Source organism: Stigmatopora argus, chromosome 9 (genome assembly GCF_051989625.1).
Source record: "Stigmatopora argus isolate UIUO_Sarg chromosome 9, RoL_Sarg_1.0, whole genome shotgun sequence".
In the NCBI taxonomy this organism is placed as follows: Eukaryota; Metazoa; Chordata; class Actinopteri; order Syngnathiformes; family Syngnathidae; genus Stigmatopora; species Stigmatopora argus.
Genome location: NC_135395.1, coordinates 16,904,692 through 16,929,734, shown reverse-complemented (window position 1 = coordinate 16,929,734; position 25,043 = coordinate 16,904,692). Strand labels below are relative to the sequence as shown.

Sequence of the window (25,043 nt, the reverse complement as noted above, 5' to 3'; positions counted from 1 at the left end):
GTGACATCACAACCAGAATTGATGATCATATTTAAACATTCTAGTGCTAAGCTAACTAGTACATCTTGAACGAATGGCAAAACACTCGCAATATTAACAGAATAGAAAGCCTATGGATATCATAACAGCAGACTGCAAAAAAAAATGAAGCTCCTTCTGGATGTGACATCAACTAATGTTTGGATATATATATATATATATATATATATATATATATATATATATATATATATATATATAAAGCATCCACAAAAGGAAGCCTAATCAGAAACTAATTTCATTATTAAGCCTTTTATGTGAATTTTGTGAATGGATTTGTGTCAAAAATCAAGTCTACTATCATTTCAAAGTTACTGCCTGTAGCACCTTCAAATGTTTTGCCATGATAGGAAGTAACATTCCACAGAAACAGGGAAACAGCCATCCTCAATGCGCTGTAATAGGCAGATAACAGCTGTGCTTACATGCTGACTATGCTGGTGGGATATCTTATGAATAAAATTAAACTTTAAAAAAAGAGAAATACACTCATCTTATAGCCACAAATATACGATACATTTATTCCCCCTCATGAGTGACTGCTAACGCTCATGTTTCAGTGCCACTGATGGCGGTGGACGTCCAATTAATTTTGACGCCAATGACTTAAATGGGTGCCCTTTAAATGGTTAACAATACAGTAATTTTGCACATAATTTGAGTGGAACAATGGAAGACATCAAATGTTACAGTAGTAATGCTTTCACTTCATTAGGCCCCATTTTTTCTCATCATGGTCTTAATCAGTCAAATTTTCTACTTAGCTACGTCAATTACAAGAACAAAACAAAAATAGTTAATTCAGTTACATAATATATTCATCTTCATTTGTTAATCCTTATTTAGACCCTTTTCTGTCTCTCAAGGAATGATGTGATTATCGCCACCAGTGGTTTTGTGGTTCTAATAGCTTGGAGTTGAGCTACAGTCTTGAATAATAAGCCTTGTCAGCTCTGTGGCTCAGGGAGATTTGCAGGGTTCAAGAAAACGATCTATGCGGGAATATATCCCGCAAGGATTTAAACAACAACACGGCCCACAATTATTTACTAAATCCAGTAAACATGGCTGCGGCATAGATGACAAGTGGGTCTAAGCGATATTTGCTCTCAAGTGCTACAATTCGGATATCTTTAATTTCAGATCGGAATCAGGTTGCTTCCAAATGAGGATTGAAATTGATTATGTATCAGCTGCCAAAATATGATGAGCAATTGCATATTTTGGCAAAATCGGATGGCAGTGCAAAATTTCTGCGTATTTAATAACGAATTCTTTATACTTTGGACATTTCAAACTTTCTTACACAAATAAATCAGTTTCTTTGTCTGCGATGTAAAAAACGACGTGTGTGACAAATGCCGCATTTAAAGGGCATAGGAATGTAATTCCTTATTGGCTGAAAGTAGTCAGTAGTGCAAAATCATTCTCTTTCCAATTTTATAAATTCTAACGCATCTCCTCGCCAGTGATGTTGCTTTTAAGGCTCCATGCACAAAAAACCCTGCAAACGATTGAAATTCTTGGGGAAAAAATAAAACGCTGGTCGCCAAAGTAATAAAAATAAACGGAAGAGGACGTAGTGCGTGAAGTTGCCGTCTGTCACTGACGTCACTTTGTAGAAACTGCAATTTTCTGGCTAACAGCGAAATAGCATTAAAAGGACTTGGTTGTGGCTCAGCATAGTCCAAATATGAAATGAAATTCATTAGAGTACCCAAGGAGTGCACGTTAAAATGACATGCTTAATTTTCACTTTTCACGTGGCTTGGTTGTCCATTCACTCCACCTCTGGTTTTCGCCTGGCACAACAACGCGCAAGTCTAAATTAGCGCTGCATAGTAAAATTGAGCCCTAAGTGTCTAAGCACCTTGAGAGTACTGGACAAATTAGCTTAATCATTCATCCACACTGTGAAACTGAGCATTAGGTAAACAGAAACACTTTTGAAATCCAATGAGATTTATCGCGACAGCTCTACCATAGTACCTTTCTTCGTATAATAAGGTTTATTTTAAAATTTGATTGATTATTATTAAATCACTGAAGGTGTAGTGTTTCTGCACTGCGGGTAGCATGGGTAGAGTTCTTCCTCATTAAGAATGCAAATGAGAATGCGGAAGGTTGTCTGTCTGTGACTGACTGACAACTACTCCAGAGAGTAGACTGCTTTTTGCCCATTGTTTATTAATACAACATCTTAATTGCTGAATTCTCGTGGTGTTGAATTGCAATCTGTAGGTTTTTTTTTTAGATCTCCGCTGTGTGACTACTTAAACCAACTAGAATATTAAAGAGCTCGCAGCAGGATGCAGTGCAATACTACACTACTGCAATCTCAATAATCATTAGATTGTGAGATTACAAAAATAAATCATTGTTAATTGTTTTAAATATCACTACTCTGTAGTATGTAAAGAGTATCGGGAGGTACAGTAACACCCCCCATGTCTATCAAGATATAGGGGATTATTTTATTCACACACCTCCTTTGAAACCCACTAATTCTCTCACACAGGCTTTATTTCTACATTAACCAGATCAAGTTCCAGGTATTTCTCATGTTTTGCTGTGGTTTGAGCTGATGACCAAGTTTGACACAGCCATCTGTACCAAATTATTTCTCCTTCAAGGTCAGTTAACGAGGCACTGATCTCCATTCCAAATGCTTCTAAAGACCCAGTTCTGCCACTACCTTTATAAAATGTAGGTTTTTTTTGTGTGACGCTGGCACACACTGTCAACATGTTTATTGCCTTTTTCTCACATCTTAATAAGTGTTGTTTGTTGTAAATTAAATGAATGTAATTGCATGAATTTAAAAACTTACAATGACATCCTATCTCCAAAAAGACTTCACTAGATATTTAAAAGTGCAGCTACCTCAGCTTTTTAATATTAGAACTGACCCCAGGTTGACCCAACTTGGTATATTTTCCAAGATGTTCCACTGCAAAAGCCGGTGATTAGAGATTATTTTCCTTTCAGTACAATCCATCCATTTCCATACAGGTCCTCCTGTAAAGGTTTGCAGCAGGAGGGAAAGCCCACCCTGGCTGAATCAGGGCAAAAGGCAGACCACATTCTGCACTGGTTGCCAATCAATCATGGAGTGACTGTGAATGGGTCATTGAGTAGGGAATCGATCCTACAGCAGTTGCATGAAAATAAGCTATGTGAACCACGACACCATTATTGGCGAGTTAGTCCAAGTCAATACAGTATCTGGTATTGTTGTGCTGGTTCTTGGAGCAACTGGGAATGAGGACAAGTGGAGCAATAAATTGGGTATTAGACACAATGACGTTATGTCTGCAAAAAATATTGTTGCTGAATAAACAATGTAACTAGAGAATATGTCATTCCTTGGGACAGGACCAATTTATTCCCGGTCTCAAATAAGGGGACATCAGGGTAATAGCGGCTTTATTGCTGCTTCAGTCGAAGAAAGCAGATGTGGTTTTTAATGAGTGACACACGTAGTGGTCCAGGGCAGCATTAGCAGACAGAGGCGAACGTTAGAAAAAGGATTCAAAATACCAGAAACTGAAGAGTTTGCATTTATGCTAAGAGCATCTCCAACGTTTTAACTAGATTATGGTGGCTATACAGACTGATTTAAGCAGGACAGTCCTTTGTTTAAATGACTCATCTGGCATCTTGCGTAGCCTTGACTGGACACTTATATGTCCTGTTCCTTTTGATTTGACGTTTCACTTAAACGCAAATATACACATATACATACATAAATATATATATAATATATATATATATATATATATATATATATATATATATATATATATATATATATATATGGGTACAGGGGTGTGGCTTTGTGTATCTATATAATGTGGATGTATACATATTGGTGTACCCAACTACAAACTAGTTAACCAAGATTGCAAGATTGCATTGAAAATGATTTTATATATATATATATATATGTGTGTGTATATATATGTATATATATATATGTATATGTGTGTATATATATACACACACACACATATACATATATATGTATATATATACACACATATACATATATACACACACATACATATACATATATATATGTACATATATATATATACATATACATATACATATATATATATATATATATATATATATATATATATACATATATATATATATATATATATATATATATATATATATATATATATATATAAATGTGACCTAGTGCTAGAAAGATAGCAGTTTTCATCATTTTGCATAGGGCAGATTTAACGTGGCCTTTCCCCGAGTTGGGGGCCTTTTTACCAGCTGCAATTGAACTTTTATAGAAAGCCAGAGCAGAGCTTTTTAGTGTGACCTTGCTCTGACCAAGGTGATCTGTCATCACAGAGAGAAATGTGCAGGCAGCAAGAGACAAAGGACATTCGTGCAGTGGTAATTGGGTTGGTGTTTTTCTTTCAGCTTTTAAAGTCGCCAGGATGGACTCTTCTTCTCCTCTCTTTCTCTCTCTCTCGTTTTTTTTTTCCGCTCCTCTTTCCGCCGCTCCTTCTTTCAATTCCCTGCCCTCCTTCGTGTCTTTGCTCAGTGCAAAAACATATTCATCATACTCCTCTGCTGCCCTCACAGTGCCGCGCCGCAGAATACTAATGACAGTGTGTCTGTGCGTGAGAGGCTGCCAACATTTGCACAACACACACACACATCTGTGTATTTGATTATGAATGTATGTGTGAGTTGTGTTTTACTTGGGGCTATAAAAGCTTGATAATATAGCATGCACTCATTTGCTATAAGCCTATTAAGTGCATGCACACAAAAATGCCATTGGATTCATGTCAGCTTCTCTCTCTCTCTCTCCTTGCGTTTCGGCATCCCTCGCTCTCTTCATCTCCTCCTGTCTACTCCGTTATCAGTATGTCTGCTCCGTCTTTGTCTCTCCAGTTGCCTCGTTTTACTTTCCATTCTGTTTATTCTTTCCATATCCATCTTATACTGACATACTAAAGGCTGAAAGTAATCGTTTCAGAACTTTGGAGATATTCACTTTATTTTTGCAGGGTGAGCCAAGGAATGATTTGCATATACCTGTAATGTTTTGAGGTTATATACGAGGTATACGGTTAAATACGCAAGTGAAAATGCAAAGTGTAAGGAAATATATCAAGCGCCTGTAGATCATAAAAGGAAGTTGGGATTAATATCTTCAGAGCAATATGGTCTGACTCATCTTTATACCTGCAAAGTATGCCACTCCCTGGACTTGCAACTAATGATTTTTCCCCCTAAAATTAATCTATGAATCAGGAAAATAACAGCATGTCTAAATTTACATCCTTTCATTCTTTAAAAATGGGGCAATAATTAAAATGTACATATATGCCCGAAAATAGGAGAAACACAAAGATAATGAGTTCCGTCTTTGTGAAGAAGCAGAAAATCCAAGGATTTGGCCAGTTTAAGGTCAATCTTTTAATCCATTTATTTAAAAAAATTCTAAATATTATATCTAAAATGGTCCGGCCCACATGAAATCGAGTTGACGTTAACGCGGCCCGCGAACCAACCCGAGTCTGACACCCCTGCTCTAAATAAAACTCCAGACTACTAAGGGACTGTGTGGTAACCTCCGTCTCAGTCTGCAGAAGGTCCCCACCTTGTAGACTTCCTGTGTGTGGCTCCAGTTTCTTACCTAGGTCTACAATGTCATGTGTGTCTTGTGTCTGTCTAGCTACTGCCACCAAGTAATTTCCAGAATACGCGATGAAATAAAGTTGTCATCTAATCTAAATTGCCTTTATGTATGAGTGTGGGTGTGAATGGTTATCCAATTGGTGGGCGTCCCCCGCCTGGTGCCTGCAATCGGCTGGGATATGCTATAAAAGGTGTTAACCACCTCGCTCCCTCAAAAGTTTTTTCATTTTAATTACCTAAAATAGTCACATTAAAGGTGTCAACGTGTGAATAGCTTTAAACTGCACTAAACTGAAACGGTTAATGGACCTCGACCTCTACCACTCACCAATATAACAAATGTGCTAAAATGTAGAGGAAAAAACTTGGAGCAAGACTGCATAAGTACACTAAAGCCCCACTGTAATCAAGAGTGTACGCTATAGATGAGGTGATTATGGTCTCCACTTACCACAATTCTGTAATTAAGGGATCTACTTTCAGCATGATTGTACAAACTAAAGCCACCAAATATAACCTGCCTACATTTATAATTACAATCTCGACGAGCCCGTAATTAGTCAAAATTATAATCTCGACCACCCTGTAATTATTCAATCAGAAGGACAGTTAAAAAAAAAGAATGTAAGGAATTGGTCAATTTTCATTAGTATTTCATGGACTCTTTGATTAGCACTGATATGAGTGGGGAGCGACAGTGGTCGGACCCCCACTGGTATCATGAGCCCACACAGATTCTGATTAGTGGAAAGCAAGCTTTAATGCCATGTTCCCGTCCATGTTCACTTATTTTTGTGCTGCAGCAGGTTCATTTGTAATCAGCGTGATAAATGAAATGGTACATTTGAGTATCTCAATCTCTGAATGTTTGGGAGTCCTAAACTAGAAATAAGATTGATTGTGCTAACGAAGCCAACAAAAGGTCACAGGAGAATATACAGAGCATCACTAAGGAGAACGTTTAATTATTTATTAGGATGTTTTTTCGAATGTTCTTATTTGTACATTGTTGACTTAAATCAGTATTTTATAATAATAATAATAATTGGACATAGGCCCCTGTTGTCGTTATCACAACACAAAAAGCCTACTTGTCATCACACGCAGAAACTGCGTGTGACGAAATTGATGGTGCTTCTCCATAAGCTACGTTTACTCGGCAAAAAATATTTATACTGTGTTTTGAATCTTGTTTCATATGTAAATATACTATAATGCATTTTAAGACTACTGCTAATTGAAAGGACTAAATGTAAAAATATCAGTTCAAATAAAAGTGTTGGGACACACTTTCATTTTATTTATATGTGCACTTAATGGTGAAGCTTTAAATCTCATTGTACTTGTATAATGACAAAGTCATTTAATTCCATTCATGATAAATTAGAGTATAGGTGACAAACTGAAGGCTCCGTGCCAGATCTGGCCCTCCACGTCATTCTGTGTAGGCCGCAAAAGTAAAGCCCGTGCATCCAGTTTATGTTTCCGAATAAAAATCGGAGAATATGGTTGTATTCTATAGTTCATACGGTGTTGTAATGGACCCATATACTGCCAGCCCAGGTAAAGTATTCACAGGCCAGTTGCTTTGGTAGTTAGTAAAATTTAACAGACAAAGAATTATCAGACTCAAAAAAGGATTCGTCCAAGAAGGCTCTAAATCCCTTTTAAGGTGCTTGGCATTTTCCCAGTAATTCCCAATAACTCATTGGCTGCTATTTATGTCGATAGACTTTAAATCCCTTTTGACTGCCAGTAATATATTTTGAGCAAGACCCCCTTGTTGAACACCAGTGACCCTTTGATGGAGAGGAAACAAAATCCTGGGGTCGTTTGACGCACAGCTAATACTTGTAAATGTTAATGAACTAAAAGAGGTATGCATGGATCAACTGATGACAGAAGAAAGGAAATTAAAATGAATTGTGGATGAATGATTTCAGTTGAATACTTTCAGTTAAACTAATTAACCAGATGTTGGGACTGATGCACAAATCAGTCCAAAGTAGTGGTTATAATTGAATGAAAGACAAATGATGGCGAGCCAAGGATAGACTACAATCTGGCAGCAACTCACCTGTTGCTCAGTTTCTTCCTCATCGCTGCTGATTTTTAGATCATCCTCCAGCATTCTGCACAGAAACAAAAATGTGTTTTACGTATTGCAGGCCTAACCTCAACCCCGGCTTGGATGTGCTTTAACACAACACAATGTTAACTGCCATTTCCTTTACAGTGCTGTCTTGGCAAATTGATGAACTACGTAGCCTAAGTACCACTGGCTTGTGTTGGGGAATGAAGGAAAAGATGGTGGATGAGGCATAGCGGTGCAACAAAAAAAAATCCCAACAACAACCAGATGTTCAATTGGTAGAGGGAAGCCACGTTGTTTTTTCACCTGGAAACATTTTGTGTTGACAAGTGCTGACCTGCTGCCAAGATTTCTTCGGTAAAAAGACCGTAGACTGAGAAAAGAGCCCACTGAGACAGAATTCAACTTCTAATCACTAAAATTTGTTTTCACCCTCCATTTGCAGAAAAATAAATATACGGTATTTACGATATAAACACAACATGTACTTAAGCTTGTGTATTAGATGACCTCCCTGGTAGCAAATTATTCTGTATTTATGTGCTGTGCATTGGCAAGTTCCCATGTTTTATTGCTTTATATAAACCATCCACGCATGCTACTGTTATTTTAAGATAGCATTGCTATTGTTATGACAGGAGAATCCCCTAAAGGGATTTTTACTGCCTTCCCGAACTGCTCTCTTCACTGCTCTCACCACTAAAAAACACTCCCGAGTGTTGTGGGGTTTTCAGATGGGACCGTGCGAGTCGTGAATGAGTGAAGCCCAATGAGAAAAGCTTCACAGATAAAGGCGCAGTGCTGCACATAGGCGATGATAGATATATTGGGATGAATGAAAAATGGAGCCATACTTTATTTCATAAAAAGGCGCAGATGGGTTGCGTGAGATAGGGAGGTAAGATGGAGATGATAATGACAGGGGAAGTGGAGGGCAAGGCCCCAAGGGGGTGAACACTGGTAGAAATTGGAAACAGACAAAATAAAATAAAAAGCCAGTGGATTGACGACATGTAGAAAGTGCATTTAATCTTCAAGTGTAGTTGCTGAATGGATGTTAAGTGTAGTTCAAAAGTAAAAGGAAACTCAAACCATCATTATCACATCGTAGTTAAAGTGGCCATGAAATACGACATCAAGTGGCTTTAAAATGGACACAACTCCATCCGAAAAAGTGACAGAAAAGGTTTAATAATAAAATGATATTCTAATTCGTCTCTTTCTCCATTGCCTTGCTAGGCGGGGGACACCCCAGCCAATCGCAGAGCACAAGGAGACAAACAACCATTCACACTCACACTCATACCTAGGGGCAATTTAGAGTGTCCAATCAGCCTACCATGCAGGTCTGTGGAATGTGGGAGGAAACCGGAGTACCCAGAGAAAACCTACACAGGCCCAGGGAGAACATGCAAACTACACACAGGTGGACAGACCTGGATTTGAACCCAGGAGCCCAGAGATGTGAGGCCGACACGCTAACCACTCATCCGCCAGGCCGCCCCTTGTGCAGTCATTTTAAATTTTTAATCAATGAATGAAATGATGTGCATTGACTTTGTTCATCACTAAAATAAGATCAGAATAACATATATGTAGTCCTCAATGAATGAAAGTTTAAGGACCTCCAAAATCTGAGATTTACTGTTATTTCCTTTTGAAAAAATAAACATTTTTAAGCACAAAAAAGAAGAGATCATTATAATAATTTTTTTAAATTGTTTTTTTTAATTTTTAGTCAAGTCAAACCCTGCAAACCATGAAGGAAAACCCATTCGAAAAAAAAAAAACCTTGAGAAGAAACCACAGAACGGTTTAAACCGTTTAATGTATTAAAATTACAATGGTAAATCTTTTTCAAGACTATTGCAATTACGTTTGTTAGAGTCTGTAATGTATTCTTAATAAGGTTTCATTGTACATTGTTCAGCGCGTTGGAAAACGTTGCCAATGAATCCCTCACCAGTAGTTGCGTATAAAATAAAATGGATGTGTTAGCAATGCGCTGACTTTGCAGGCTTGCAATGTTACATTCTAATAGTATAGAGTGCCAATTCTTCTGCTTTTCCACTTTAATACATGCACGCAATCTGAAGCTTAATAAATGAACAGATTGTATTTCTGCTTCAAAGCAGAGTCGGAAATATTCTTTTCGGTGGATTTAGCGTAACATTAATTTTGTAAAAATTAAATCATTATGCCTGTGTGGCAGATTTACAAGCAGGGATTCTTGCCTTACCACGTATCTGTGTTGCTATGCGAGTGAAGTGAAATGTGGGCTGCAGTCAGAGATGTTGCAACATGCCCCTGGCTCACGTTAAATTAATGTAGCTGCACTTTTCCGCTCTGATCCACGTAATCTTTTTTTTTCTTTCTCGCCTCACTCTCCTACCAGCACTGAATTTCTTCTAGGAGTCAAACTTAATTTGACCTTGTGGCAAACATAACATTGGTTCAGAAATGTGCCGTTTGTGTGCATACATGGGTTTGAAAGAGCGATACTTACGATTTTTGTGGTGCACTCGGTGGCTTCACAGCTGGCTTGCTTGCTGACACTGTACATCTCTCTGTAACATAAAAATATTTTAGTTATTGCATGTTTTTTTTTTCCATGCGTCTCAAAATACATAACATTTGTTTAAACGTAGTATACAGGAAAAGCTAAATGGTAAAGGACATGCTCTAATGTTAATCACCAGCAATTTTATTCAATAAACATAATGATTTTCACAGAATAATCCACCATCTTGCCATTTGATTTCCTCAGTGTATTTATTCTCTTGTGTTGCTTTTCTTTATTGCGTAATTTCTCCCTCTTCCTGGATATTGCTTTTGCCAGCTTCTTTTACTCCCTCAGGTTACAAGAAACCATTTCCTTTGCTGACTGTGGCATCCACATGAGTCAATTCCCTGCTTTCCTCCCTTTGAGACATATTTTGTTGTGATTCACAGATCCAAACATGCAGTTTAGTGTATCAGATCTTAGTTCTAAATGAATCTTTGATATAGACAAGAGTGTCTTGACAGGTGACATATAAATCACATATCAATCTCCTTTCTGTAGTCCACCCTTAACAGTTGTATCATTGTATTTTAAGTGTAGTATTGTAGAGCTGCACTGCATCATACTGACAGATCTTTTCTCCAGTATGATGTAGTGTAGTCCCTACACAAAATGCCACATAAAATAGATATTGTTTGAAACAGAACAACACTTACTTTATGATACACTCCTTGTATTGATTCTTTTCAGGATTTTCACTTTCACTTTCAAATTCAATTTCTTTACTTTAAAACTTCAATAGCCTTTAAAATGTAAATGTTTTGTTAATCATGGCAACATCCCTCTCTGAATGTGTCACATTTATTTAGAATTACCTTAAGAAGATAAGCAAATAATGTTAAGATTTTATTTTGGTGGTACTACTGCACTGTAAAAAAAACCTGAAAATACAATATAGTTACGGTAAAATACTGGTTGCTTCAATCTTACCGTTACAAAATGGGGAAACTGTACACTGTTGTCATGTCTGTGTCTTGCTCTCAGTGTTCTAGTATTTTCCAGCACATGGGTAGGCTGAATGAGACACACCTGCTGTGCATTAGGAGCACTCAGTGTTTGAGGACTTCTCCCACTATTGCCTCACCTACCAATGTGTGCGTCCTACCTTTTCTCTGAGTTATTTCACCAACTTATTGTTGATTTTTATTGTTACCTTTTTGCTTTTTGTGTCCATAATTTTCTCCCTGACTCGTTTCTGCCGGTTTAGTATTACTTTGTAACCCATTTGTGATTTCATACTACAGTATTCCCTCGCCATTTCACGGTTCAACTTTCGCAGCTTCACTACATGGCAGATTTTTTTCTGTGTGCCTTTTTTAGTCACTTCACCACTTTTAAAGTACATAGTAGTATTCTTTTGACAACATTGTTACGTTGTTGCTAATTAATGAGTATCAATGAGAAAATCCATACAAAAGAGTGTAATGAAAAAAAAAATGATTATAAGGCGCTGGGGTGGTGTCAATGCCATAATACCAACGTAACGCTCCTATTCCTGCGCTTTCTCACCAGCAGTTTCCATAGTTTACCTCACAGGTTAGTGGAGAGCCATATGCACCCATCAAAAGAGCCATATGTGGCTCCCGAGCCATAGGTTCCCTACCCCTGCGGTAGAGAAACGTCCTGGGAGCTGAAGTTATTGGCTTTAGCAGCATTTGACGGCCAAAGTGACAAATTTCAAACTATCAAACTCTAATTGGAGAAAGGGTAAAGGGCGTAATGGGACGTCAGTACCACCCGACTGGTTTTACATATTTACTTTTTATAATCATTTGATATAAGACAACAAAAACCAAACTGTCATGTTCGATAAATAGATTCTTATGGTAGCTTGTTATTAATTTGACAATGAACGATTCATGGTTTCCCCTTTTTTTTTCTTGGCACCTACAGCTGCCAGTATGTTACCATGTTTTTTTCATTTATTTACAGTGTGTCTTTGCACATTATCCATAGTGAATGTTGCTCACTCTGCAGTCAGTAGGGTGGTTTTAACATTGGAAAACTTACTATGAGTGTTGTAGCTCGAGGTCACATGCTGGGACTCCTAGAATAAAAGAAAAGAGGGATGAAGCAAAGCGGAATGTGTTCATTGAATGAACCGTCAAAGATCATTATTGATCTCACAGGGTTAGTTAGATTGATTTCAGTCCACACATTTCGGTCTTCATATTCCATCCATTTGGTCATATTGTAATTGCAATTGAAGTGACTTTTGCTATTTAACCGCAAAATCCCTCATGTGGTATAACATGTCCGCTATAATTTACACAAACCCACCGCAGACTTACTTAGCCCTGTGGCTTTGTCATGGTAAGCATGAGGTCTTGTATTCAATAGGTCGATGCCGGTGCTTCTCAAGGTTGGAATTTCATCAAAAGATTTTATTTTACAAAGAGAAGCAAGCTCTTCCAGTCAACACTGTTGAGTGTCTCAAAGATAAAGTTGTAAGAACACACTTGAATATATTGCATTAAGAAACTGCAAATGGCTCATTAAATCAGATAAAGATCCTTGGATTGTTTCAGTAATTCTAGTATAACTGGAGGATAAAAGATGAGAATTCACAGTACAGTTTAAATGAATAGAATGTCTATCATAGTCAATGGCGGGCAATGAGTTAAGAATTTAGAAACATTGCTGACCTAAAAATGATCCAAATCCTCTGTTTTAGCCTCCATATTATTTGTGTATTGTTTTAATATTTCTTTTAAGAAAAAAAGTATTTATTTGTTTTCATCTTTTTTTTTCTTTCATCTTCCGGCCGGGGAGAACATGCAAACTCCACACAGGAAGGTCTGGACCTGGAATTGAGCCCTCAATTCCAGAACTTGGAAGACGACGCTCTAACCACGCGCCTGCTGGGCCGCCAATCTTTAATTTATCATCAGAAAAAAATTGCAAGGTTTAGCACTGTTTTTCCAATGCACATATGAAACTAAAATCTAAAATCCATTGTAATAAAACCAAATAGACAACTGAACGCAATAAATAATCAGGGATGAGTTGACTAGGAAAGTAATCGTTTATGGCATCGCTACGCTGTGGTTTGCACTTCTATTTCCATCAGTTTAGTTTTTACTTGCAGTATTTTAAAAGCAATTCTGACCTTGCTTGGAAGGGGAAACTTGGTTTGATCAGCTTTTCCTGGAGTGTGAATGGCTGTAAGAGGGGGTGGCCAGGAGTGAGTCATCTCCTTTATTTAAAACACAGACATGAACACATTAAAATGGAAATTTGACAAATGTAGATCCTCATTTGGATTTGTGGATCAAACAGAAGAAATGTTTATAACAGTAGAAACGGTAAAAAAAATTCTCACAGCAGTTCACCAATTCTGTCCTCTTATTTGCTGTACTAGCATCCAGCTCAATTTTTTTTTGTTGATCAGTGGAGTGTATTGTAACTCACATTTTAAAGTGAGAAGTGTATTGGGACTTGGCAGCACACTCAGGGATCTAAGCATGAACTAAGTGCAGAGTGTTCAGTATCCAAAAGAAAAGCTGACTCCAGTTGGTTGCTTTAAAAGCTAAATACGTCCTCTGCAGAAGCAGCAATGTGATTAAGTTACCAATCACACAGTCGCTCAGTTCAATTCCAGCCTCAAAGTGTGGAAGTTTCAATTAACAGAATAAACATCTGATACCTGAGAGTGTAAGTGTGTGTTTGTATTTGTTCCGTAACACTACTCAATCTGCAAAGCACAACAGTGTAAACGTTTAATACCTTTGTTAAAAAAATGTTTGCTCACGGAGCAAATGTATCTTTATCCGATTTGTTGTACAATGTCTTTATACTCATGACGATAATCCTCAGACTTGATTTACACTGGTGGAAAAGGATTATAATAACAATATCATTTGTTTACTACTGCATTTGTAGCATTGTCGAAATAAACTGCCTTAACAACTTTTTTTTATGTATTAAGCCTTTATCGTGTACAGTAGCTAAACAATGGAAAGATGTCATAGAATGCATGGCAATTCTAATCCAGGGAAAAGTATTTTAAATGATCACCACATACTCTGGCTGGCGATGATTCAAAATTTAGAGTTGTCTGAGATTTACAGAATTTATACAACAGAATCGACAATTCAGCAGCCTTGATTGTTTCCACAACACGGAAAAAAATTCTGTATATATCGGTCCAATTTTATACTTGTATGTGTTACTGATACTCTTTTGCAAGACCAATGAGGCTTAACGCCGAACATGTCTGTGGTCTAACACCAAAAATTACTGCTAGTGTCATAGGAAAATGTGTACCTAAAATATTTATCGTGTTTAACAATGTTTAGCAACCGTGAATTTTAGTGAAAATTAACACGGATCAGAATCTTCCAATTTCTGCGATCATTTAGCAACCAATTCAGAATGCAGTTTCTGGCCTTTTTTTGTTTTTGGACAATGATCACAAAAAACACAAAAATATGCAAGTTATATTTTAAAAACTACAACCATTTTGTGTATAGTGGCTCCATATTTACAGGCTAAAAACTCCTGGACTGAATGACATACCGCTTACGTGGAAAAGTTAAAGTAAATGTTCTTTTGGGAGATAGCTAAATCGCGCATCAATTTAAAAACACTCAGCTGGCACTAACAGGTCAACAGTGTGAAACTGCTACGCAAGATCACTGACGTCACAGCTTCATCACCGAGCATATCCATGGATGACTCATCCGATGAGTCATGTTTATATGCGAGTCTGTCCTGTATGTGTGGGAGTTTCATCTTTTTAATCAAGAACTCCATCGTGAACACTAAGTAAGTGAAGTGGACACGTGTATGTCAGTCATCTTAATAGACTTATGTTGCCAAGCAATTCTTTGACGTGCATATTATCTAAACCACTATATATTGACAGACACAGCTCCCTGATTATGCATTTTAATCATGTGTGTTTGCCTCCATAAATGTTTTTGTGAGTGATTACCTCCGCCAGTCACAAATATTCCTCTCTATTACTCCCTGCACTGTGCACACATAGACCAGTATATCAAAGTATTTTTTTTTGTCATCTAGTCGTATCATGCACAATTCTTCTGTATTCATTACACAAACCTTTGGGTTTAATCTATCGGGGTAAGATAAATCACCCGGGTGAAGCGACCAAGCAGATGTTTAGTGTTTTGCCCCATTTTTAAAAGGTAAAACACCAGTGACACAAAAGCAATTACAATGGATTACCCGATTTCTCCTACATTTTCTAACTTTCTCAACTATCAAACTTTGACTATTCAACAAGAGCTTAAGGCAATAATAATTAGCTTTTCAACATGCTACCAATATCAGGTTAACAAATAGACAGCTTGTCCCTATCTATCTCCAATCTATTACTTTGAGGTTGCTACCCATGCTAAACTTTTAACACTAAGAATAGGTAAAAATGTAAAAATACCAGATTTGATCTACTTCATCTAATCAGACAGCATATTGTGGATGAAACAATTCATTATTGGCTGTCGTATTTTCCGTTCCATAAGTCGCACTTTTTTTAATAGTTTGGCTGGGCGTGCAACTTATACTCAAGTGCGACTTATATATGTATTTTTTTTCTCTCTCTGACCAGTGACAGTCTGTTATGATTAAATTAAATGTTCACTTATTGTATATTTTATTTTATTACTGGTAAAGTGGAAGGATTAGATTTATTTTTATTGCCAGCACTAACAGTGAATTGAATATTATGCATAATAATGTGTAAACATTTGAATTTCGGTGAAGTCACTGAATAAATTGTTGTTACTTTTAAAAAAAACCTCACTTCTTAACTTTTTGTTGTTGTCCTACAGTGAATTGTAGATAGATTATGTTAAAGCTGAATAAGAATTCAGCTCAGGAATGTTTTTCATTAGTGAGATGCAATGAGTATGAAAAGGAGTGACACAGGCGCACACTGGTTTGCAGATTTGAATCTCAGTGATTTCAATGTGATTTTCTGCAAAAATTGTCTTGCTTGATCCCATATTCTAAAAGTGTTTATTAAAGACTTGAAACTGGCAAACCGATATAAATTAGAGATGAATGGCAACATATCACCTTTGAACTCAAATTAGCTCATCAGTAACTCTACTTAGGACAAGTGTTATAGAACCTGGATCAACACCATACCTGTCAACCTCTGTCGATAACTGCCCTTATAAATGATTATTGATTCCCCTTACAAACCCCCAAAAAACCTTACAAACACCGTACGAGTCGTACGGTGTTTGTAAGGTTTTTTGGGGGTTTGTAAGGGGAATCAATAATCATTTATAAGGGCAGTTATCGGCAGAGGTTGACAGGTATGCAACACCTTGACGGGGAATAGATTTAATTCCGGTACCAACAATGTTTTAGTGCTGTGAAAAAAATGGGCTTTCCAAAGACACAATTTGAACTCGCTGATCTTTCCACTTGACACTCCTAAAAACTACAGATTGAATTGAATGGCGCACCAATTTTATTGACACAAGGCTTCTCATGCAGCTCTCACCACACGATCTGTCACACAGGCTGTTGACCAGCATATTGATTTGTGAGAGGGAGAGGTGAATGACAGAGGGCAGAGAGCGATGAACAGGCACACAAAGAGAGCATCACCAAAGAAAGGATGGAGACAATTCCAGTGATGGGTGACAGAGGAAAGTGAGCGATACGTTGATATCACATTATACGCTGTTCTGCCTTGACAGTTTCAACTATCCTGGTTGGTGAAGTGATGGCTTTACAATACTCTCACCTTTCGTTGAGAAAAGGCAACCAAACCCGGAAAGTAAAGAAGGTTGCCGAACATTTCTGATGAAGTTATTCAGTGTAAAATCGATGTCTAATGACAATAGCAAGAGATTTCTACATGGTATATAATTGTACGATAGGGCAAAATTTCTGTCATCCTTAATAGATATGTTTTTCTTCAAGATCATGTTTCATTGCTGTTGATGGAACTAGACGTGGATTGGACGTCTAGTGCCATCAAGGGCAGCAGATGAGTCCACATTTTGGCTACAATTGAGCTACCTGATGAGAAAAAAAGCTTTTGCGAGCAAACTTAAAACAGATGTATTGGAATTACTTTGTGTGCGACTGTGTCTGTTTGTCTTTACAACATACCCGTAAGATCTCTTCTACACAGCTGGAGTCATTTGGAAGGCTGACCTGCAGAAAACAAACACAAGACAATGAAACTGACACTATCAATAGAAGTGCAACAAAAGGAACATCTGTTGAAGAATGTAAGTGGACCTCTTGGTGTCCAAATTATACATTTTTATTGAGCATTAATTCACTCATTAATAATCACTTACATGGGTGATTACAATACCCCCAATTCTTAAATATTTTCTTGCCATCTTTTCCATCAATACTTCCTATTGAAGCTACTGGAAATGTCCATGCTAGTTAAATCAAACGTAGCTCATTCGGAAACTAATTTAATGTTGGTACAATAGCTATTCTTTAGATAGTTACCAATATTACAAAGCCTACAATTAATTGATTTGACAAAAGGGGCATTGGATCGATTTGAAAAAAAACATGGATACTATTCGAACACAACAAAGAATTCATATGGCTTCATAAGGCTGCCAGGAAGGGCTATGAAGTTGCTACAAATGAATGTATAAAAAGTATACATATTTTATTTTAACCACATTTCAACCACCTCTGGTGTATTGTTTCAAAACGTGATGGTAATATCATATGGTCAATATGTGAAAAATCCTGTACCAGCTCTTTCCCATTGCACCCAATTGCATTGTACAGTATTTTTAATTGCATCATTTATGATAATCCAGAAAAGTCACTATTTAAAAACACGGTGGGCTGCTAGTTGATCAAACGTCCGGGGACGAAGTGTCCGTCGACGAAACGTCCGTCGACCAAGTGTCCGTCGACCGAGTGTCCGTCGACGAAACGTCCAGTCACGCTTTCAGTTCCAATTGGATTTGACTTTTATTACTGTCACTGACAGCCAATGATTTAAATAACATTCATATGGAATATGTGAGGTCTACTAAGTGTTTTTCCTTGGTTGACTTTCTATACATTCAAAACAAAACTAAGGCAAACAATGAGAAGCCTCTTACAAAAATGAAAGCATAAGCCAAACAAATTTTCTTAGAGCAGCTGCTCTTTGCTGTGGCAGTTCAGCCAAAGTGCATGTTGTGTACTTCTACTATTATTTCAAACAAATCATTATTGTCTCTGCTGGATACGCACCCTACATTTTTAGCTAAATGTACCTCTCACAAGTATAAATGCCAGTGCCAAATGAGTGTTTCCAAAAAGCATTTGTACAACAAAAAAATAAAATAAAATAAAACAGTGTGATGGACTAGTTCTTGGCTTGGCGCTCCCTGACAGGCTCAATAAAGAAGGAGTGAGGGATAAAGGAGCAGCTGGAGAAGAGGACAGCAAATCCCTCTATAACCATAACCTCTGTCGCACAACATTGCTAACTGCACCAACATGAGCATCAGGAAACATTTAGTACCCAGGATAATGACGATGACATCATCTTCATCCTAAATTACAGCTAATAAAACGGCAAGCGACACTGGCATATGCTGTGTAAAAATTCTAAAAAAAAAAGGGGGGGGGGGAGAAAAAGTACTTGAAAAGAAGTTAAATAAGCAGTATGTCATTGCACTGTCTGTTTTTTAACATCTATGAGGGTTTAGAAAGATTATATTAAGGGTTAAAGAAACATTTACAAGTCATCCATCGCAACATCATCCTAAATTACAATAGCAAATAACAGTTTAAAAAGATAAGATAAACAATGTAAATTTGGTTCCATAAAGATGACTGGAAGAAAAATAATTACTGTGGATTATTCTATGCTTTAATGTAGCCTTGCTTTCTAGTGCTATAGTTATTCAAGTATGTGTAAAATTATGAAAAAATCTAAATTGAATCTAAACACCTACTTACAGATAACAATACATTAAGGTCAGTTATCTGCGCCACTTATCCTCATAAGGGCAATGGGGGTGCTAGAGCTTATCCCAGATAATAAGCAGAAGGCGAGGTTAACCCTGATTTGGTCATCAGCCAATCACAGGGCATTTACATACAAACCACCTTCCGTACTCTCAAGCACACTTACATTACGTAAAGATTCCAACTAAAATGACTTTTGCTTTTCATCCTCGTTTATTGGTTTTGTTTCTATTTCCAATGATTATGATTTTAACTGCCTTGATTTATTGTGACTTTTCACATTAAATTATACTTAATATACATACTTTGTTGACTTGGAATTTAGCAGGTAAACTTATACAAAAATAGTCCAATGTGATAAAATGCGGTCTCTTGTTTGTGATTTTCTTGACTTTAATGATCTCTTTGTTCTGAAAGGTGTGTTTCACTAGTGTAAATATAACTCTAAAGTATAGTACTGTATAAGTATTTTTTCTAATATAGCTCAGGATTATTTTGTTCTTTGTAACCCTTAACTCCTTCACTGCCATTGACAGTTATAGACATCAAATCCATTCCAATTGTAATGTCTAGCATTGAGTGATCATGTTTCTCAGCCATTGACAATGACAGCCGTCCAATCAAAATGGATTACACGTCTACCGCTGTCAACCCATGAGTTAATAGTTAAAAAAAATAGATTAATCCATTTTAAAAACCTGATCTTTTTTACCCTAATTAGATCCTTTGAAAATGACGTGATGGGGCCCCATTTTCAATCACATAATCAGATCCCGGAGATCTCTATTATTTACTAGAACACTTCAATTCGAACTCGAGTGATTAGATTTCTGGGCCTTCCTTAGACCATTTCATAAAACATTGATATGCCATTTTTCAGTGGTGGATTCTAAAGGAAGCCATTTCATTGGATTTTTTTTTTACTAACTGTACAAAGCATACATTAACCACAAATGAAACCGCTCATGTTTTCCATCTGTGTGTCTCTCACAGAAATATGTTACTACAGATCCCAGTGTTTGGTCTTTGTTTCCTTCAGACTGGATGGAATACTGAATAATCCGTAATAAAAGACATACCACTCACACCACAATCTCAAGGTTCCGTGAATAGCAACCAGCTGTGCGTGTGGCTACGCGTGTGTTTATGAGTGTGCGTTTGTAATGGGGAGCACTGAATAATACAAGCTGAAATAAAAAATTCAAATAAGGAAAAAGAAGCCTGGAGAAGAAGGAGTGAACGTTAGAAAGACAAAATATGAAGGAAAAAAAGTCGGAAGTGAATTGGGTGGAAAGTATAATCAATGTGATTACTGAGGCAGAAATCCTTTTCCGTCTGCAGTAGGTGCTAAAATGATAGACGCAAAAGGATGGGAAGGAAAAAATAAAATGAAGCAAATACATGAAATGGTGAGATTTTCCCCCTGATTTAGAGTGGGAAAAAAATCACGATTTAATTTGCTGTAATTGTTCATTCATTCATTAATTTTCCAAACCGCTCATCCTCACAAGGGTCAGGGGGGCTGTATTTGTATTTTCTTTCTTTTTTCACATTTTACCATTCAATTATTTAGATGAGAGTACATAAAGGACACAATGCTGCACCGCCTTCATCAGGTGTCCATGTGTAAATGATGAAGATATAAGATTGTAAATGAAGAGTTCATAGGTGGCAGGGGTCATTCATTCATTATCCGTAACGGGTTGCGGGGGCTGCTGTAGCCTACCCAATCAAACTATGGGCGCCAGGTAGGGGTGACCATAATTAGTGACCAGCCAATCGCAGGGCACAAGGAGACAAGGGACAAACATTCACGCTCTCACTCATACCTGGGGACAATTTAGAGCAGGGGTGTCAGACTCGGGTTGGTTCACGGGCCGCGTTAACGTCAACTCCATTTCATGTGGGCCGGACCATTTTAGATAAACTTAGATAGACTTTTTATAAATGGATTAAAAGAACTGGATAAAAAGCCCTGAAAATTCAGTTTTTTATAGATCTAAAACAATGTTTATTTGAGCTTTTTTAATATGTTTTTAGATTTTACAAAATTATTTTTGAACTAAAAACACAGAAAATATTGATTAAAAAATTACAATTATTGATTTAAAAAGGGGGAAATCAGGAAATGTAATATACATCTATACTCTTCATTTGAATTTCATCATAAAACAGAAAGTTGGCACTCATCATTTACTTTCCCGGGCCACACAAAATGATGCGGCGGGCCAGATTTGGCCCCCGGGCCGCCACTTTGACACATGTGATTTAGAGTGTCCAACCAGCCTGTCTTTGGGTTGTGGTAGGAAGTCAAAGTACCCGGAGAAAACCCACGTAAGCCTGGGTAGAGCATGCAAACTCCACACATGAAGGTCCAAACCAGGGATTGAACCCTCAATCTCAGAACTATTTGGCACCGACCAGTCATTTACCGTCATTTAATCAGATTGACAACATCAGTGCCTCCTAAGCCATTAACCTCACCAATTGTCACTAGTCGACAAACATCAACAAACATTGGGTCTCACTCCCTCTCACTACCCTTCTCGCATATACAATAATAATTAATTATAAGGAGAATAAATTGATTTATTCATTCATTTTCCGTACCACTTATCCTCACAAGGTTCACGGGGGGTGCTGGAGCCTATCCCAGCCAACTATGGACAGGAGGTGAGGAAAACCCTGAATTGGTGGCCGCGAGGTAATGGATTTATGTCATCACAAAAATTCAGAACCAACAAAACAATCAAAATACTCAAATCGAAAAATTACTAAAATGGGTGCACGGAGGCTTATTTTCTCTTAAGTGCCCTAAATGAATTAAAAGAGAGTCATGTACACAAAACAAGAAAAATAAAACATGCTTTTGTGTCGAGTTGTCACAGGGCAAGTGAAGAAAAAGGGACAAAAGATAAATGGTGGGGAAAAACAAAGACAGGCAAAAGGAGTTGAAATCTGCTGTATAATGAATGCAAAGTTTTTTTCTCTCTCTCTTTCTATTGCGCCCTCAGAGAGCTGTTAACTCAGTCACTTGACTTCCTGTTACATCTCAAAGTCATTTCTCAGGATTTCTTGTCAGGCGCTGACAAGGAAAAGGCTCATATTGTTGCAGAATTTACATGAAGTAAGTGAACGCTGTCAACACTTGGAAAAGTTTAAGAATGGCACCAAGACAAACTGTTGCTTGACTCTTATGGAACAAAAAAAGCAGTGGAGTCAAAGTGAAACTGTCAATCATCCAAGTTCACGCTACTGAAGTTTTTTTGAAAATTGAGGTCCAGCTGGGTTTGGAAAATCTTCAAGGATTTTTTTTGTTCGCAGACTATTTGTTTATTCAGTTTCATGTGTTCCTGTTATCATCCATATTTCAGCTGTTTACAGAGCTGCACTGACCGCCATCACTGGGATTACCAGCATGTGAGATAGATCACAAGCTCCACTCAAAGTGTGTGTGTGTGTGTGTGTGTGTGTGTGTGTGTGTGTGTGTGTGTGTGTGTGTGTGTGTGTGTGTGTGTGTTCACATTTGTTTATCTAGGGCGGGAGCGCAACTTTGGGTGCATATTAACATGCTGATTTTAATACAATTGTCTTAAGTTGTTGTGCAAATGTTAAAGAGTTGGATAAAATGTATATCATTAAATTATATTTTTTCTTTTTTTTGGAACCTACTTCAAGAGACATTAAAAAAATTCTACTTTTATCAAAATTTCACCAAATATTACACTCAAAATCCCTCATTAAACCCAATAAAATGTTCAGTTTAAAAAGTAATTAAATCTGGTCACGACCATATAATAATACATTTTCCACATTTTCATTCCTACCACTTCATAAAATTGCACACTTTCAAAAATTCAACTGCATAACGTAACTGCAAAATATTTTAGAGATAATATTTAGTATCTATGCATCACTCTTAGCTAACACTTTACATTTAATCAGCCCATAATTTTTATGATTCCTTTACAATTGTCCAACCAGCGAATCATCTGCAGCAGAATGTTACACGGGCGTACCTAAACATTAAGACACATTAATGTGTGTACACTTCCACAGACTACCGTGTACCAATTTCACCTCTTCCTTTCTTAATTCATTTCCTTCCGTCTTACTTCCTACCACCCCCATCACATTTATTTAGCGTTCTTTCTCCCTCCATTCTCTCTTGTCCTTCATCTTGCTTACCCCTTTCCAAGCTGCAAAGAGGAAGATAAGCAGTTGATGTACCATCCAATTAAATGTCGACATTGAAACATTGCTTCAAATAGGTCTGTCATTTTAGCCCTGTGCTTATTGGACTTGATCTATACATTCACTGGAGTGTGCGCAAGGCATTGTGCGTAGTGTGTCTATGTCATGGGGGTGGTGGTGGGGGTCATTTTAAGTTCAGACTGAGTTCCACGTGTGGGTATTTTTGTCTCTGTTTTGCTATAATGAACCTATTTTCCTTTGAGTCAACTTTCCAGCAGTGTTCCTCATTTTTTCGGAACGAAACTTTTACCAAATTGCTATTAATGATATATAATTTCAACTTTGCCAGTAGGTGTTTTTGATCCTCTCCCATGAGTATTCATCAATCCTTGTAAGGGTTGCCAGAGCCTATCCCAGACTGGTCGCCAGTCAGTCGTAGGGCACACAGAGAGACAAAGGACCATTCGCTCTGACAATCATACCGCCACCAGCGGGAATCGAGCCCGCGGCTGCCCACATCGAAGTCAGGCCAGTGAACCACTACACCATCAGGAGGCTCTCCCATGAGTATGATAAAATAAAACATTTTAATTACTCCATTAGTAATACAACTCATTAATTCTGTATACGATATTGAATATTATTTGGCCGTTATATGCGGATGAGCAAAGACATGAGGAGTTGAGAGTGAAAAGAGGCTGTGATCAATGCCATTGAACCATATAATTGCCCTGAGATTGAATTGAGGTTGAATACATTAATTAGCCTTGTTTTGTAATGAATCACAGCCCAGAAGAAATTAGCTACACCATATACTTCCGTCTGTTTAAATGTGACCCCAACAAATGCTAATGCAATATACATAATTTTTAGATGAGTGGAAATGTTGTTTTGCTTACCTCACACTTTCTTTAATTGGATATGATCATTTGCTTCTTGTATCCTATTTTTTATGTTATGAGGGCCTTCAACAAGGTGCTGCTCTCTTTTATAAAATTAATAAATTGTATAAGGCATGGTTTGGACACTTGAAATAAGGGGTCACCAACTCTCCAGTCTTTTTTCTATATCTTTCTCTTTAAACTCACCGGAATCAAATGATCAACTCCTCAGCAATCTCTCGAAAAGGCTAAAAAATGATCCTGATTATTTGATTTAGGTGTGCCCTGTTCCAGATTGTCCTTAGGTATGAGTGAGTGTGAATAGTTTGAAAATAAATGAATGATTAATTTGCATACAAGTTTTTTTTTTAACCATCACACAACAGCAAATAATTGAGAAGCACTGGATAATGGTTAGCATTTGAATGTTCTCCATTTTTTTGTTCCAGGTTTCCCTAAGAATGACTGTTTACTTGATTGAAAAATCAATATTGTGAGTGGTTGGATGATCTAATGCCAATGCCAGGTGATAGTAGCGCAGTCATCAAAATGGAATTCTATAGAGCTCAATTGAATAATGATGCCCGCTTGAGAGCAGTGTAAAAAAATAAATCTGAATAAAGCAATCTTTAATCATTCTAATGCCACTATTTACACTTGGAAAAATAGTTAG

The 25,043-nt window shown here is 37.3% G+C and overlaps 1 protein-coding gene across 1 annotated transcript in view; it reads right to left on the bottom strand.

Moving 5' to 3' along the window:
• The window catches only part of LOC144082784 (AF4/FMR2 family member 2-like), a 117,450-nt gene that overhangs the window by 32,294 nt on the left and 60,113 nt on the right, over positions 1 to 25,043 (bottom strand). Inside the window, exons 5-9 of the mRNA XM_077610182.1 lie at positions 17,466 to 17,510; positions 13,480 to 13,566; positions 12,381 to 12,417; positions 10,314 to 10,374; positions 7,793 to 7,847 (exon numbers count right to left, since the gene is read on the bottom strand). Of these exons, the coding sequence (XP_077466308.1) occupies positions 7,793 to 7,847; positions 10,314 to 10,374; positions 12,381 to 12,417; positions 13,480 to 13,566; positions 17,466 to 17,510 (285 nt within the window). The remainder of the gene's footprint in view (positions 1 to 7,792; positions 7,848 to 10,313; positions 10,375 to 12,380; positions 12,418 to 13,479; positions 13,567 to 17,465; positions 17,511 to 25,043) is intronic.